The following is a 16,895-nucleotide window of genomic DNA, read 5'->3' as shown; positions in this document are numbered from 1 at the left end:
AACCAGTTGAAAATGGCTTAACTCATCAGATCTATACAAAGCAGAAAAGCAACTAACAAAATCACAGATCTGATTTAAAACAAAGACTGTATGTGTTTATGTTTTGTTTATGTTTTGTTTTGTTGTGTTGCTGTTTTGATTTCAAATTGAGGCATACTCTACCAGTGTCCATCCTTACTTATATTCATAAACATGATTAACAAATGCATTGTTTTTTCAATGAAATAAACAAAAAAGACTGATGGAACATGAAGACTAAGACAGCCACTGGACTTCAGGTACCAGGCTTGGGACAGGCACATAAAGTATGCATCTTTTTGAAAGTTTATTTTGGGGAAATTTGGCCGGATATGTATATGAAAATCTCTGTCTGTCTGTTTATCACAAAACATATACTTAAAAATTTACAGAGTTCAAATAATGATTTGTAAACATCATTATGTTTTTGTCCATATAATGTTACAAATGTATAAATCATACTTTTGTTGAAGGAAAACCTTCTTCAGTCACTGATGATAAACCAGAATGGTGTAAGGCTGTAGATGATAGTTCCAGCTTCTCAATAATCAACAGTTATGATCAGTTTCCATGGTTTCATGGTTATTTAACTCGTTGTGAAGCAGAAAATCTCCTCAGATATGGTAGTGGAAGAAATGGAAGCTTTCTTGTACGTAAAACAGATATAGGTGTAAAGATTATAGGTGTTTTGTATGAGGGAAGTGTTCAACACTACAAAATATTTCAGGATACTAATGGAAAGGTATTATTTGTTAAGTTTGTTAGGGTATAGAATACTTTATATAGTTTATACAAAATGTTTTGAAAATTTGCATTCTGTACAATATCCAAAATGTTCTGGGAAATCCTGCCAGTGCACAAAGCTATTTTGCAGAAATCTCGGCCTATTCTATTATAATTTTCACAGATATAACAGGTCCTTTAAGAAACTGCAGGTCTCTGTTCATATCCTTAACCTTGATTTTTAGTATACACTCATTTATTAAATAAAATTCTCCTTTTAGATATGGAAATTAAAGGAATGAAATATGTTAATTTGTAATTTTATTAACTTGAACATACATTTTGATGTTATTAGATTTTATTAAAGAACGCTGCTTTCTTGAAATACAAATTTTACAATCTTGTATTCTATGCATATATATTTCATTAAATATCACAATGTGCTTTCTTTCACTGATAGTCATTATTTTCATCGATGAGACAGCATCCCCACATAATGACACAATACCAATTTTTTTCACAAATTGAATGAAAAGACATTCAATCTTTCTCTGTAGATGCTCAAATTTTTATTGTATTATACATTATTTAATCTATGGTGTATTTTCATCATTTATCTACATATATTTACTGTTTTTCATCAATTGTTTGAATTATTTGTATTTCAGTTGTTTATATCTAGGGACAAGAAATTCAGTACTTTGCCAGACTTGATTAATCATTATTCCATTTGTAATGAAGAGTTAGTGACATCATTACAACACTGTGTTCCTAAAGTTCAAGAAAATTTTACTCAACGAAAAGGTAAAATTTTATATAATATAATGTGAAAAGAGTACTACCAATCTTTTCAGTGGTGATGAGAACTTGAAAAAAATAAATATCAGAATTTTTATCCAGTTCATTTCATTTCCAGTATTAAACAATTATTGGTAATTCATTTTTTTATTTTTGAACAAAATAACCCTCTAATAGATGATCAGAAAAAGTGATTAAAGATATTTTTTAGATGCTATATATACATGTGATAACAACTTTAACAATGCTTTTGAAAGATTGCTGAATGCAGTTATAGATTTATTTTGGATGTAGAGTTCTGAGTTACCTTGAGTGAAAAAAAAATATGGTGTAAATGTACATATGGGAACATCATTCCCGAAATATACTGAATATTTCTACCTGATGGATAAAATCACATTTTCTTCAATAAATTTGAATTCCTAACCTGTACTTTGGCACTAAAAAAGAAAAAGAATCATAGTGCGTTCTTTCAAACTGAAAAAGAGCAAGAAAGATAGAAATGCCTTTTAGATTTCCCTGTGGAACTTGGTTTCCTGCAAGCATAAAAGTTACTGTCAGTATGGTAATGGAAAATGGAATTTTATTGCAACAAATGATCATTTAATGTCAAACATAAATGATAACCTAAGATTTGGTTCAAATGATTCTGAAACTCCCATTAATTTAACTCCTTTTCTTTTAACTTCATGTAGAACCTCAGAGCATTGCAACAAAGAATGAAACAATTTCTAAACCAGTTGATAGTACAAAAGAAGAGGTATCCTCGTCAACATTGATGTGTGAAGCTTGTCAGTCACTAACGACATGTGATAAGATTGTACAGTGCTGTGATGGTCATCTTAATTGTAACAACTGTGTAGAGAAAGTAGTTAAGAAGGTTCTGTCACATGGCAGTGAAGAGGTTAGTTTTGAGTTGAGATGAATTTTTAGAATTATTGTAGGGTAAAACCATTCTGTTTCGGATTTGTCACTCTCACATGGTTATATTATTCTTGGTAAAAATTGTATTTGTATGTTCATTATTTTTTTTTATAGAGAAATTAGAAGTACATTTTTAATTTATTTTTCAAGGTTAAGTTAATGAATATTAAATATTTTTTTCCAGACCAACATCACATGCTGCTATAATGAGTGTTTTGAATGCAATAGTTATATTCCTGAAAGTAAGTTATTCTCTCAAATTGTATATGTATATGTATTGTTATTTTATGTATACTCAGGGGAAGCACAAATTAGACAAGTGTACTTGGATTGTTCAAACCTCAGAGGTCCAAATAATATACTGCCAGTATTCCTATTTGTATATAATTAATATTTTTTGCCAGTTAAACATGTTCAATCTCATTCTTTACTGTGTATCTCTATTCAATGAAATTGAATTACTGTGGTTCCATGAAATACCATAAAACTTGTATCTGGAAAGGAGTGTGTAAGTGAAGTTTTTCTGTTTTCTATCTTTTCAATGTGTGCAGCTTTTTTAGAAAACTTCGATCAAATGGTCCAAAGGTATTACACTGAACCATTTTATCTTATACATGGAGAATAACAGAATTTTAATGTTTGAATTTTTATGATCATGATAATAGAAAAATGTGTTTGAAAGATAGAAGTTCTATAGTGAAAGAATGCGAAGAAGACATATTTTTTTTTTTATCAAAATGAAGAAAACCTCTTAATTTGTAGACATTAAACATTTAGAAGTACAAAATAAATTTTATAAAATATGATTTCTTAATTGATGCATTATGACTACTGAATGTCCAGCAATGAATATAACATGCATATTAAAAGGATGATAACATTTTAACGTTGGAAGGGTTATTGTTTAAAATTACCCACCACCCATGTCCAAAATGTCCAAAATGGAAGATCCTTTCCCACATTTATTTAATGGAAAAGCCCTAAGAGAATACCCTATTTTGTACTAGACTAATTATGATGAGTGTAAATTTTTCATATGCTATCTCACAAAAAAAGACAGTCTTCAGGAAGACATGTCATCACACAGCATGACACATTTTTCTGACCCTGAGCTAATATGTCTTCTTTTACTTCTTTATACTGTGTGCTAAGCAGAGAAGTGGAAAATGATCCATTGAACTCAATGATTCTAACATGATCCATTTGAGGAATAAGGAAAATAAGATAGAACGTTGTCTTACATATAAAAGTCTATAGAGAGTTTTAACTCGTACAAATACAGGATTACAACTTTTTTGTTGCTTAAGCTATTTTCAGTTATAGCTTATCATAAATGATAACAAACAAAATGTCTTGAGAATTTCATTATTTTTTTCAGGTCAAGCAAAGAAAGTACTGCCATCACTGATATTTGAACTTTTGGAAGATAAAATCAACATAAAAGCAAGTGAAACTATAGAGAAAATGACAGACTTATACAGGTAATATGTAAAATAATTTACGGAATTTTTTTCATGTAATGAATAGTGACCAATGCTCAGAAATACATACATTTGGACCTAATGTTCACATCGTATTAACAACTGTAGCGCTTTTCACAAAAACATATTGATTGAAGTTCATTTAAAGTCATACTGAATTGGGTGTAGAATTTGTGATTGAATTAACTCATAAGTTGTTTTTCTGGGTGAAAATCAGACCGAAAAATGATATTAAATTAGTTTGTGGCATGATTTCTGAAAGCTCTTCAGGTCCAATGCAAAGCAACATTCAATGGTTGTTGATCATCTTGGTCATGGCCTAGGCACCTAGGTAGAGGTGAAATAAATCCAGATTTAGAATTTATTTTTCTACATGTTATTTATTAAGTGGGACCATTTATGTGAAGATGGTCGTGAATTTATCATGTTGACTTAAGAATAAGATGAAAGGAGTAAGTTCGATAAGGGCCATATTTGGTCCCAATATTAAGTTCAATGTTTCAAGATAAAAAATATTCTAAGCTGATGAAAAGACATTTTAGAAAGTTGAACAGAACTTTTCTGTCCAAGTTTTATTGATTTTTACATCCAAAATAGGCCAACAATAGAGATTTTGAAAATTTTGACAAAATTGGCCAGATTTTATTCAAATTAAGGCCTACGAAACATAGAGTGCAGGCGTAAAAAAAAACTATATATTTAATTCAGACATGTAAAATGTTATGACAAACATTATGTTAAAAGATCTATTTTGTCAACACTTGAGCTCTATGTTTCCTTTCCAAAAAATCAACGGAAATTTACCTGTTTTCATTGAATTTTCGTGGAAAATCAAAATGAGTGCTATTTGTGACGTCATGAATAGAACGCAAGTACGTAAATTTTCAACAAAAAGACAAATTTCCTATCTAGTCATTGTATTAGCTAGGATTCATTGTGATATTGGTCAATAAATTCTAGTTTTAAATTGTAGCTAGAAATAGGGGCCATTTTAAGGCCTTATCGAAACTACTCCTATGTGATTTTGTTATTGATCTTTATATTCATGGTCATCAACGAACAAATATACATAGCATCTTTTTGAAATAATTTATATGAATTGTATGAATAAAGGTAGAGTTATAATGAATCAGGTAAATGAAACACAACCTTTAAGACTACATATTTAGCTATTCAGGGAGCTTTCCTAGTATTTACCCTTGATTTTAACTCCCTCTGCATTAATCATTTTGAAAATGAAAACTTTGAAATCAGATTTAAAACTGATTGGAAAAAAAAGTCCATGGAATATTCTGTATCTCTAACATGAAAAAGAAGTATGCAACTCTACATATATCTTCATAATTAAAAAGATGAATATCCCATATACCAGAACAACAATATAGTAATATTAGAAATTATTTCATAATTCTGTTTTTTCCTTTGCAGCTGTCCGTTTTGCCAGTATAAAGTTGTGATTGAAGGAGATTTGAAGAAATTTGATTGTCCACAGTGTAAATCAGTACGATAATTATAATTATATGTCACAATTCATCAGTTAAATTATGCAATACACAAATACTTTTTCCAGTGAAGAGATAAAAATCTTAAAATAAATTCCACAAAAAAATATGAATACTGAAATGTAAGGAAAAGTTATTAAATTTAATAATAGATGCAACCCAGAAGAACAAAATATAAGTAAAGAAAATGCAATCAAAATATGATAGTTAGTGGAACAACAAATTAAAACAATCAAACAACACGAAAAACTAATGAAACAAACAGTCAAAAGTTATTTTTAGCATCAAAGCAAAATGACTGAAACGAAACAGCATTTTATTATAAATGATCTCTGACAGCTGTATTACCATGATTACTCAGTGAGATGAATGATGTTTTGATAAATACATTTTGTATATTTTTAGTCGACATGTAGATACTGTGGTAAGAAATGGGAATCTTCAGATCATGGAGGTTGTACCCTCAATACATTTATGGCTAACTCTGACATGGACATTACTTCTACATGGTGTACTTTACCAGAGGGATACAAGGTATGGTTTATATAGTCTGTACAGATCAGATCTTTATTTCAAACTTGTGTTTTTAAAAATTCCCAAACCTCTGGCAGAAAAAGTCATATTTTAATTCCTTTTTTGTTTGAAAAAATCTGGTGATATTTTGAACAGTACGGGTATCAATATTTCCTATTTGGTAAGGTAATTATGCTCCCCAAAAATTTGTTGGAGCATATGGGAATTTCTTTGTCCATGTGTTCAATACAATGATGGATGATAACTTGAGTATCCCTTGCTTGATAGGAATGAAACTGATATAGGGGGGAGATATAGGGAAGGAGAAGAAGCTTATTAATTCTGGATTCAATAGGTAAAAGGTCAAGGTTACTGTTACTAAAAAAAGAAAAAAGTTTGGAAAAATGATTTACTGATGGTTTTCCTTGCATGATTGGAATAAAACTTATACATATGGAAGATATAGGGGAGAGGAAGAAGCCTCTTGTTTTGGGGTTCAACAGATCAAAGTCACTGTTACTTGAAATAGAGTTTATTTTTTTAAAGTTGGTTATGCGATGGTTTCCCACTATGAATTGTAACACATTTATACAGTTCAAAAATAAGCAATAGCAGTTCATGTTTATTTGGTCCTCCAAGCATACTAGTATTTTGAACCCTTGAAATTAAAAATTATTTCTCTCAAAAATTATGCTTGTTTTATATAGACAGAAAAGATATTTTCTTTGACTTCTTATTCACAACCCAAAGATAAAATAATTAAGAGTGCTTATGTAAGAACTGTGAAGTGAAAAATATGCATTATTTTGCAAGGTTAGTTTTCATTGACCAATCTAACATATGGATTTACAAGTTTTCTGTTAATTACAACTTTTACTTTTAATGGTTAAAGTATAATAGGAAATAATCATAAACTTAGAGGATACTAATAAAATTGAGAATGGAAAAGGTGAATTTGTCAAAGAGACAACAACCCGACCAAAGAGCAGACAACAGCCGAAGGCCACCAATGGGTCTTCAACTCAGTGAGAAAATCCCGCACCCGTAGGTGGTCCTCAGCTGGCTCCTAAATAAAATTGTGTACTAGTTCAGTGAAAATGGACGTCACACTAAACTCCAAAACATATAAATGAACTTAAATTAAAAAACATACAAGACTAACAAAGGCCAGAGGCTCCTAACTTGGAACAGGCTCAAAAATGCGGCGGGGTTAAACATATTTGTTTATATCTGTAATGTATCATAGTTAGGGATCCTGGCCAAACCTTTACTCCATATATATGGACATGCATTGAACTTTGACAAAATTTCACGGTTGATGAAGGGTGGAAATCCTTATGTAAATAATAAAATGTTTAAGGTAGTAACCATTACTTGATAATGTTAAGAGGCAGAACATTTTGTATTGAACAAGTTATGGTGTTGGAAACTATATATTATATGCAATGTCTAGGTAAATTATTTAATTCCTGCTTTCTCCTACATGTTGAGACACATAATTTTATTTTATATTATAACAGGATTTTAGAGCAGTACCTCTTGACACTGGTCAGTCAGAATACAACTTTGTTCTTTCATTATTCCATAAAAAAGGATTAAGAAAAGCGTCGTCAGGTCAAGTTAAAGCTGTTTATAGTGTACAGAATCCAAGATTATGGCAGAAGTTTTCTTTGTAAGTACCTACTTAAGCAATATATTGAATCAAGCATGAAAAATTTTATAATATTTGTCATTCAATCACATAATTTACAAATTACCATGTTAACAATATTGCTCTCCTACCTGTTCAAAATATAATTGCTCACCTCCAGTTGGGGCAGTCATGAGTTTTATCAAGTGCTGTGTCAAACTAAAGACTTGAAAATTTGTATTTCTGCTTCTCTGCTAAGCACACAGTACAAAGCAGGGTTTAATTTTTCATATCACATTAACACAAGGTTCACACTACTTGGCCACTGGGTTGCCTTCCCATTCACCACTTTGATTTTTCCGACTGCCAAAAGCTGTTTAAACCATACAATTTGTAGATTGATTGTATATTATTACAAAGAAACAATTTTTCGTTCACTTCTTGCACTATAGTTTATACTCGAGCGTATGTCAAAAGGGGGTCTCATTGGGGGTTCTGATCCCGGATCCCGCTTACTGTTTTGTCAGATTCCCGTATCCCGCTTACACTATGTACGTAAGCAATTCTCATTTTTTTTGTAAATTCCAGTGTCCCGCTAGACATCATTTCCCGTTTTCACGGCACAATAATTTGACTTTCACGTGTCACGCTTACAAAAAATCGGCAATCCCGGGTCACTCTTAGACCCCAATGAGACCCACTCAAAAGATTCTGATTTTTGCTAAAATAATTTTGTGACTTCATTAGAGCTTGATTGAAATCATGTTTGATAAAGTTATTGCATTGAAAATGTCATATTCCATTTCAAATCGCTTGTCAAAGATTGTTCATTTTTCTTTTTAAATTTTTCTTTGAAAAATTTATAAGAACCATGGATTGGAGGTGGACTAACTATGAAGAAATTCTGTACTTTTATGATAATAGATACAGAGTCATGAATGGCACAGCTGACATAAGAATAATGATCCCAAAAGTGAAAAAGTTTATATATTTTTTAATGAGAAACAATTTATATCATACACAGCAAGTCATCCTCATTGAAATTTAATTGATAAATGATAATTACTTTTCCTTTTTTCTGTTTTTTTCCTTTAACTATGCAATAAGTGGTATATATTTTGTTGGTAGGTTATGACAGTAGCAAGTGGAAAAATATTATTGTGTAAATATAAATGACAATTAAAAATATAAACGGAGACAACTGTTACTGTAATGGTATTCTCAGAAATGATTTGAACAATGCAAAATAGAATTAAGTAAATAGGACAAGAATGCCAACATATATCATTCTGAGCCAAACATCATAGAGCCTCAATCGATCAAGTGCTTCTCTTTTAAGTCTCACCAATTTCCCAATCAATTTGAAATAAAGAAGTAATTTCTCCCTATGATTCTGATGTAACGTGATCCCTGATTAAACATGTTCCTATCCTGATATTCATGTAATATTTTCCACTAGATGTAAACACTAATCCATTGTCATCATTATAAAAACAAATTTGCTTATTTCAAATATTAGTGTAAGGAGGTATTAAGTTAACCAATGTGAGCCAATTTTATTGTAAATTCTGGATTTTTTAATGTGTTAATTTTTACCCAAGCATAAAAGCACATCTGTTTTGTTAGTCCTACCATTAACATGATAAAATGATAACTTTTAGATATTTATATACTCTCTGTAAATTCAGAAATGTTTGTATGCATTTATTATTGATATGAAAATAAGTAGATATGGTATGATTACTAATTCTCCACCAGAGTTCAATTGACTTGGATATATTAAGGAAAATTTTGTGTTTGTTTGTTTCATTTTAAATGTAATTGACATTAATTGATGAAGTTACACTAAAAATTTTAATTTTTCATGTTTTAAAAAAATTACTACTTCCTCTAAACTTACAAAACAATATTGCTTGTTCCTTAACAAGGTTAATGTGGTATTGTAGTAAATGCACATGTTAAATATTTGTGAACTTCATTGTTATTTTCAAGACAAAAAGAGCACATGATAGAAGACATAGGAAAAGATAATATAAATGAGCAGCATCTTTTCCATGGAACAGACACATCAGCAGTAGGGGGTATATGTCGTGATGGCCTAGACTGGAGAATGTGTGGTTTGAACGGCACTGCTTTTGGCCAAGGTATGATATTAAACTCAATTTATGTAGTCCAGCTTTTCAGTTATGCGTCAGTGTGATTAGTGTGGAATGGATATTTTGTTAACAAGGGACAGGTCTATGTTCCCTGCATAAAGAAACACTGAAAAGAAATATACAAAATGTTTCAAAAACTTTGAATACTCAACTGAAGTTAATACTGTCAAGAAGTTTTGAAAAGTAACATTTTAAAGGGAATTTTGTTGTAAATTCTGATTTTCACCAAATAATTGGTATTTTATACCGACCGTGCGAGGGCATTACAGCCAGTCAAGGTCGTTAATAACCGCCATCATCATCATTTTCTGAAAGACCATTCATACCTCAAAATCATCAATAATGTCAAAAGACTCTTATCATGCTTTTTATACGCCCGTTTACGGGACGTATTATGGTATACCGTTGTCCGTCTGTCCGTCCGTCTGTCCGTCGTCAACATGTCGGACATTAACTCAAAAATGCTTTCCCCAATTTGCATAAAACTTTGGTGAATTGTTTATATCTATTGACGTGCGCTCCCTTTCGTTTTTTATAAAATTTTAGATTTTACGTTTCCAAGTTACAGGGTTTTATTCATAAAAAAAGGGGGGATTTTCCAGTTTTCGGACAAAAACTCAAAAATGCTTTCAGCAATTCTTATGAAACTTTGGTGAATTGTTTGCATGTATTGATGTAAGCTCCTTTTAGAATTTTATAAATTTTAAATTTTACATTTCTGAGTTATGGGGTTTTATTCATTAAAAAAAGGGGGATTTTCCAGTTTTCGGACAATAAGTCAAGAATGCTTTCACCAACTTGCAAGAAATTGTGGTGAATTGTTTATATCTTTTGACATGAGCTCCCTTTCGATTTTTATAAATTTTAGATTTTACGTTTCCAAGTTACAGGGTTTTATTCATAAAAAAAGGGGGGATTTTCCAGTTTTCGGACAAAAACTCAAAAATGCTTTCAGCAATTCTTATGAAACTTTGGTGAATTGTTTGCATGTATTGATGTAAGCTCCCTTTAGAATTTTATAAATTTTAAATTTTACATTTCTGAGTTATGGGGTTTTATTCATTAAAAAAAGGGGTGATTTTCCAGTTTTCGGACAATAACTCAAAAATGCTGTCACCAATTCTCAGGAAACTTTGGTGAATTGTTTATATCTATTGATGTAAGCTCCCTTTTTATTTTCATAAATTTCTAATATGACATTGAGAATTAATTGAACTTTATTTGTTTATAGTCTGACAACAGATATACTAAGTATTGCACAACAGCAAGAAATCTTTAATTGAATATAAATTCAATTCATATAACCAATTTCAAGTTCTTTGACTACATTTATTCAGAAACCTATAATATGTCAAATATTTAATTACAATCCAAATTCAGACCTGAATCAAGCTTGAATATTGTGTCCATTTTTGCCCCAACTGTTCAGGGTTGGACCTCTGCGGGCGTATCTAGCTGCGCTCAGCGAAGCAGTTTATTTATACGCCTGTCAAATTTTTGACGGGACGTATTCTGGTATACAAATGTCCGGCGTCCGTCTGTCTGTCTGTCCGGCGTAAACATGTCACACCGTAACTTGAGAATGACTTATCCAAATTTCATGAAACTTAACATAGTTGTTTCTTATGATGGTCAAACGATCTTTATACTTTTTGGTGAAAATAAGATTAAAACTTTTTGAGTTACGGGACTTAGTAACTAAAACAGGTGTGTGTTTTTTTTCACATGTCGCGCCGTATCTCAAAAACAATTTATGATTATTGCTTAAAACTTTACACACTTTTTAGTTATATTAATCTTAAGATCTGTATACTTTTTGGTGATGATTCAAAATTTTATTTTAAAGATATTGAGTATTTTGTTAAAAAAGGGGGAGGGGTTTTTCACATGTCCCGCCGTATCTCAAAAACGGTTTATGATTATTGCTTAAAACTTTACACACTTCTTAGTTATATTAACCTAAAAATCTGTATACTTTTTGGTGATGATTCAAAATTTTATATTTGAGTTATTGAGTATTTTGTAAAAAAAGGGGGAGGGGTTTTTCACATGTCGCGCCGTATCTCAAAAACGATTTATGATTATTGCTTAAAATTTTACACACTTCTTAGTTATATTAATCTAAAGATCTGTATACTTTTTGGTTTTGATTCAAAATTTTATTTTTGAGATATTGGTTTTTTTTTTTAAAAGGGAGGGTTTTCACATGTCGCGCCGTATCTCAAAAACGATTTATGATTATTGCTTAAAATTTTACACACTTCTTAGTTATATTAATCTAAAGATCTGTATACTTTTTGGTTTTGATTCAAAATTTTATTTTAGAGATATTGAGTTTTTTGTAAAAAAAAAAAGGGGGTTTTCGCATGTCACACCGTATGTCAGAAACTATTTATGCTTATTGCATAAAAATTCACACACAAGACGACGGGCGTATCATGCGCTCATGGCGCAGCTGTTTATTTAAAGATATAAGGATTTGTGAATCTTTTGAAGACTTACACCATGTTCACTAAGTGGACATGTTTTTCAGAATGTTTCGATTTTCTATTGCTCTCAGTGATACTTATTATCAATTTATGTGTAGCGCAGAACAAAATAATTATAATTTTCACTAAAATGAGTCCTGTACATATTAAAGATAGACTAGACTAACAATTTTCTGATTAAGTGAGGAAGGGGGGGGGGTGATTTCAGGTGCTCCAAAAGGGTAAGCAAGTCTTGCTCCACATGTGGCACATAAGAAGCTAGTAGATTGCTCACCAATGCACGTAACCTATCCATTTTCAAGCTAGACCAACCAGAAAGTCCTTCCTCATTCCCATTCTGTCACCTATTTTTTTATTAGATAAAAATTCAAACCTTTTTATTGAACTAAGAAGGCAGATTATTGTATAAGTTATTGCAATGCTGATCAATATAATCAAGTTTTACAGTTATATTATGAAATGACAAATACTGTCATAAACATGAAGAGTAAGAAGTGAAGTAGCTGTTTGTACATTAAATAATGAATCTGTGAATTGTAGGCAAATAGCAAAGGAATAGCACTTTGATTGCTGTTCTTCATCACCACAGTTACTGGAAGGTTTTAACAGGTGAACAGGAGAGTCAACAACCATAGACCTCTATGACCTCTAGCATGACAGTATGTCCCTCTATCCTTTGTTATTTCTACCTCAATTGTGTTGTTCTCTGAAGGATAAATATCATAGTCTACTTGTCTCAGCAGTATTGAAGTCATGTTCTGACTTTTTTTGTAAGGGGAATTTAATGTTAATTTTTTTTTATGCATTGGGAAATCTCTCTGTTTGTTTATGTGTTTCTTGAGTACCAATTTTAGTTGATTTCCTGATAAATGTACAATGAAGTATAAATTGTCTATTGGCTTGTATACAAACTTAACATAACAAAATTCCAGGAAAATACAATTTTCCATAAATCCATGACAATTGGTACCAAAGAATAAAAGTGAATCAACAGAAGTGGGGTTATATTTCATTCACCTTGTCAATTAAGTATGGGTCTGTTTGTTCTTCCGTTGTTAAACAAATATTTTGGTGAGCATTAGAAAAGGTTAACCCTAGTACTGCAGGACGTCGATATAGTGATGGCCCATATAACTTTACTGTACTGCCGGTCGTCGATATATTGATAACTTCTGGTAGGTTCATTCAGTGCTGGTCGTCGCTATATTGACTTTCGAGTTCTAGCCAATCAAATCACACAGATATTTTTATTTTTTAAGTTGATATTACATCAGAAGAAGGATTTCCCTGTAGAAAGATGTTTTCATTGGTTGCTTCCTGCATTCCATTCCAAAATTATTTTGATGACAAAATTGAACCCATATTTTGTTTACATTCGAGTATGAAACAATGGAAGTATTTGTAAAAGTAGCGGATGGGGACACGTTTTAATAGGAAGTAGACCATGAAACTCGTGATTTTGAAAGATAAATATTTCTACAAGATGATTCGGACGAAGAATTTATAGGTTTTAATGAGGATAATCTAGAAAAGGACAAAAAAATAGCGCCGTTTTAGGATAAGTAGAAACCTGGATACATGTGATCTCGCTTTTAATTCTGAAAGGAAGTTAGACTTTGATGTTGGAGAAAATACAGAGATAAAAGATAGCTTACGTTTATAATTATTAATTAAGATTTCATAAAAAACTTAGTTGAAGAACCAAATGGATGCATACTAGACTTTTGAGTCGGAGCAAGGGCAACAATATTGAAAAGTAAAATAACAATTTACAAGGAAAATTCACACTCGTGGTTTAAATTATTGAACAATGTCAACGGGGTTGACATGAAGCAGTTTGTCATGAAATAATAAAATATATTATTTGGTTTTTTTGCTAATTAAATGAGATTTACAAATATTTTTAAAAACCAAATAAATAGAAACGTAATTTTTCGACTTTCATTTGCTATATCTAAATAAATTAATAATCCACTGTCACTTATTTTATACTGTGAAATTCTGCATTCAATTCTGCAAAACAAACTCTTTTAATGTTACTTTCTAAAATGTTCAAAAATCATAGAAAATTGATAAAACAATTACATGTGTTACACTGATAAATTTCTCTAAAACAACTCGGCACAGTGAGATGCAGAGGCTAACTAGCATCATGGCACTGCAGTGAACTGATAATCTATTTATAGCTGGCAGTACTAGGGTTAAGAAGAGGTAATTGTATGAAGTATAAATATTTAGAATGATTAGACCCAAGTCACCCAGCATCTAATTTCTCCATTGTAAGAAATGTAGGAGGACAGAACTTGTCACACTGACTTCTGTCTTGGTTACAAGGAATATAATGGAAGGCAAGAAATAGGAACTGTAAATTCAGAAACTATTGTGTGCATTTATTATTGCGATTTTTGAAGATTGGACAAAAATGCGAGATTAATTATTGCAATTTCAGGAATATCTTCACATAGTTTTATGTATCACATGTAAGAATGTGAGTTCTTATCATTGCGATTCTCACCCATTCGCATTATACACATTAATATATATAAACCTCGAAATATCTGAATTTTCAGTATGCTATGTAGTTTGTATATCTTCTCAAAATTATACAAATAAAAGGAATACCATTTTCAACATCTTACTGAGCTCACAAGTGATGGACAAACAATTTGTATCATAGCAATGCTTATATATTGTATTGGTATATTTTAGGGACTTACTTCGCAGCAGAGTCAAGTTATTCAGAAAGGTATTGTAATATCGGATCAATCAGACGTATAAAGTCAGCACAGCGTAAAGGTTTCACTTTGGGAAGTGCTAACCGACATCCTTCATTTGGAGGTAATAATGCAATTCCATTACCCTTTACACAAGGTTTTTCTATTGGAGTAAACTCACCTGTGTTAATAAGACTTAACAGCAATCGCAATCAAGGATTCGGATTCGGAACAGCAGCTACAAATAATAATTTCTCAGGATTATTTGGTGGAACCTTAAATAATCAAACTAGTGGTTCAAACTTTGCACAAGGACCTTTTAATCATTCTCAGAATATTGGATTTACACAATCACAGACTCCAATCATCCCAACTACTCATCCACCTGGGTTTGGATTTGGTAGTGCAGCCCCTGCTGCTACTTTTGGGGCAGCTAACAACTTCACTGGCCCTGTTTTCAATTTTGGAGCACAACCTGTAAATTTTGCAAATGCTACCGTAAATAATACAGGCCAAGAGGATAATACTTCTCGTCAATCAGAAGATATTCCAATCGAGGAACAATTTATTCAGACCACGAGCAGATATATGTTTCTAGCACGTGTTTTAGTGGGAAGGCCATGTCAAGGACAACATGGTATGCGTAAACCTCCACGTGATGAACAGAACAGGCTGTACAATTCAGCCAGCGACAATCCATCTAGACCTTCCATATTTGTAGTATTTGATAGTGCTCAATGCTATCCTGAATATTTAATTGAATTTTGAAGATTTAGTAATTATCATTTTAGTTAAAAAATACTTAGTTGAGGCCAAACAAACAAAAGATGTACAAATTCATCTGTTTATGAATTTATAGGAAAATGAGGCAATATGCATCATATGTTATTTTAAATGTTATCAGCATTAGAAGAATTGTTAACTTCTTATCTTTTTTACAGTGTTTAGGTTTTTATGCCCCCGCAGTAGCGGAGTGGGCATTAAGTTTTACCCTTATCTGTCTGTACGTCCCAAAATTGGTTTCCATTCTCTAACTTTAGTTTGCCTCAACCAAATGTTATGAAACTTATACACAATGCTTATTACTACAAAAAACAGATCAAGTTTGAACTTTGGTGGCATCACTTTTATCGTTCTAAAGTTATGCCCCTTTACAAATGGAAAAATTGCTGGATTTTTTGTTTAAATGTTATGAAACGTATACACAATGCTAATTACCACAAAACTCTGATCAAGTACAAATTTGGGTAGCGTCACTTTTACAGTTCTTGAGTTATGTCCCTTTATAACATTATATGCAAGTGGGGGCATCATCTGTGTCCCATGGACATTCCCCATTTATTTTTTATCTATACATGTACATGCTGAAGAAGGTAAATAATATGAATATATATTATATAGTAAAATTGTATTCATTGATATTTTTGCAAGATTAATAGTGCCTCAGTGACTGAAAAAGGTCTAACAAACATATTGACAGAAAATAAAAATCATACAAATGGATCATAGGATAGCCAAACAAATTATCATCTATTTGTTACATGTTAACATCAGACAGGCAGTGCCATATTGTAGGAAAGGGAGGTTTACTTTTTCTTTCTATTTAAACGGGAGTTTGAATTTACAGGAAATTATCGTGATTATGCCCTGAAAGTCGTAATGATTGAATTATATTGTGACTATTATTTTGTATGATTTCACATATTTGACCCCTTATATTTCCTTGTTGAATGTTTTAAAAGCAGTTCAGGAAATTTATCAAGTGAATAAAATCATGAATAAAGCTATTTATAAGTTTATCAGTTTATACATGATGAGTTTGAAATTTGAATACCCCCCACTGTAACATATACACGTTGAAAGAAGTGGGTAAACTAGTATTCTATCTTGAGAAATTTCAGCATCTGGTTATGTCTTAATGTCATATATATGTAATTACATGTTATC

At 31.3% G+C, this 16,895-nt stretch overlaps 1 protein-coding gene across 1 annotated transcript in view; it reads left to right on the top strand.

Annotated features, from left to right (window-relative positions):
• The window catches only part of LOC127706593 (uncharacterized), a 35,892-nt gene extending 19,341 nt beyond the window's left edge, over window positions 1-16,551 (top strand). Inside the window, exons 6-15 of the mRNA XM_052211248.1 lie at window positions 492-760; window positions 1,410-1,545; window positions 2,235-2,443; window positions 2,648-2,705; window positions 3,842-3,944; window positions 5,373-5,445; window positions 5,852-5,980; window positions 7,480-7,631; window positions 9,582-9,733; window positions 14,944-16,551. Coding sequence (XP_052067208.1) covers window positions 492-760; window positions 1,410-1,545; window positions 2,235-2,443; window positions 2,648-2,705; window positions 3,842-3,944; window positions 5,373-5,445; window positions 5,852-5,980; window positions 7,480-7,631; window positions 9,582-9,733; window positions 14,944-15,716 — 2,054 coding nt within the window. The 3' untranslated portion in view covers window positions 15,717-16,551. The remainder of the gene's footprint in view (window positions 1-491; window positions 761-1,409; window positions 1,546-2,234; window positions 2,444-2,647; window positions 2,706-3,841; window positions 3,945-5,372; window positions 5,446-5,851; window positions 5,981-7,479; window positions 7,632-9,581; window positions 9,734-14,943) is intronic.
• Window positions 16,552-16,895: the final 344 nt, after the last annotated feature.

This window comes from Mytilus californianus, unplaced genomic scaffold (assembly GCF_021869535.1).
Source record: "Mytilus californianus isolate M0D057914Y unplaced genomic scaffold, xbMytCali1.0.p SCAF_6, whole genome shotgun sequence".
Taxonomy (NCBI): Eukaryota; Metazoa; Mollusca; class Bivalvia; order Mytilida; family Mytilidae; genus Mytilus; species Mytilus californianus.
This window is presented reverse-complemented; position numbering and strand designations above follow the sequence as displayed.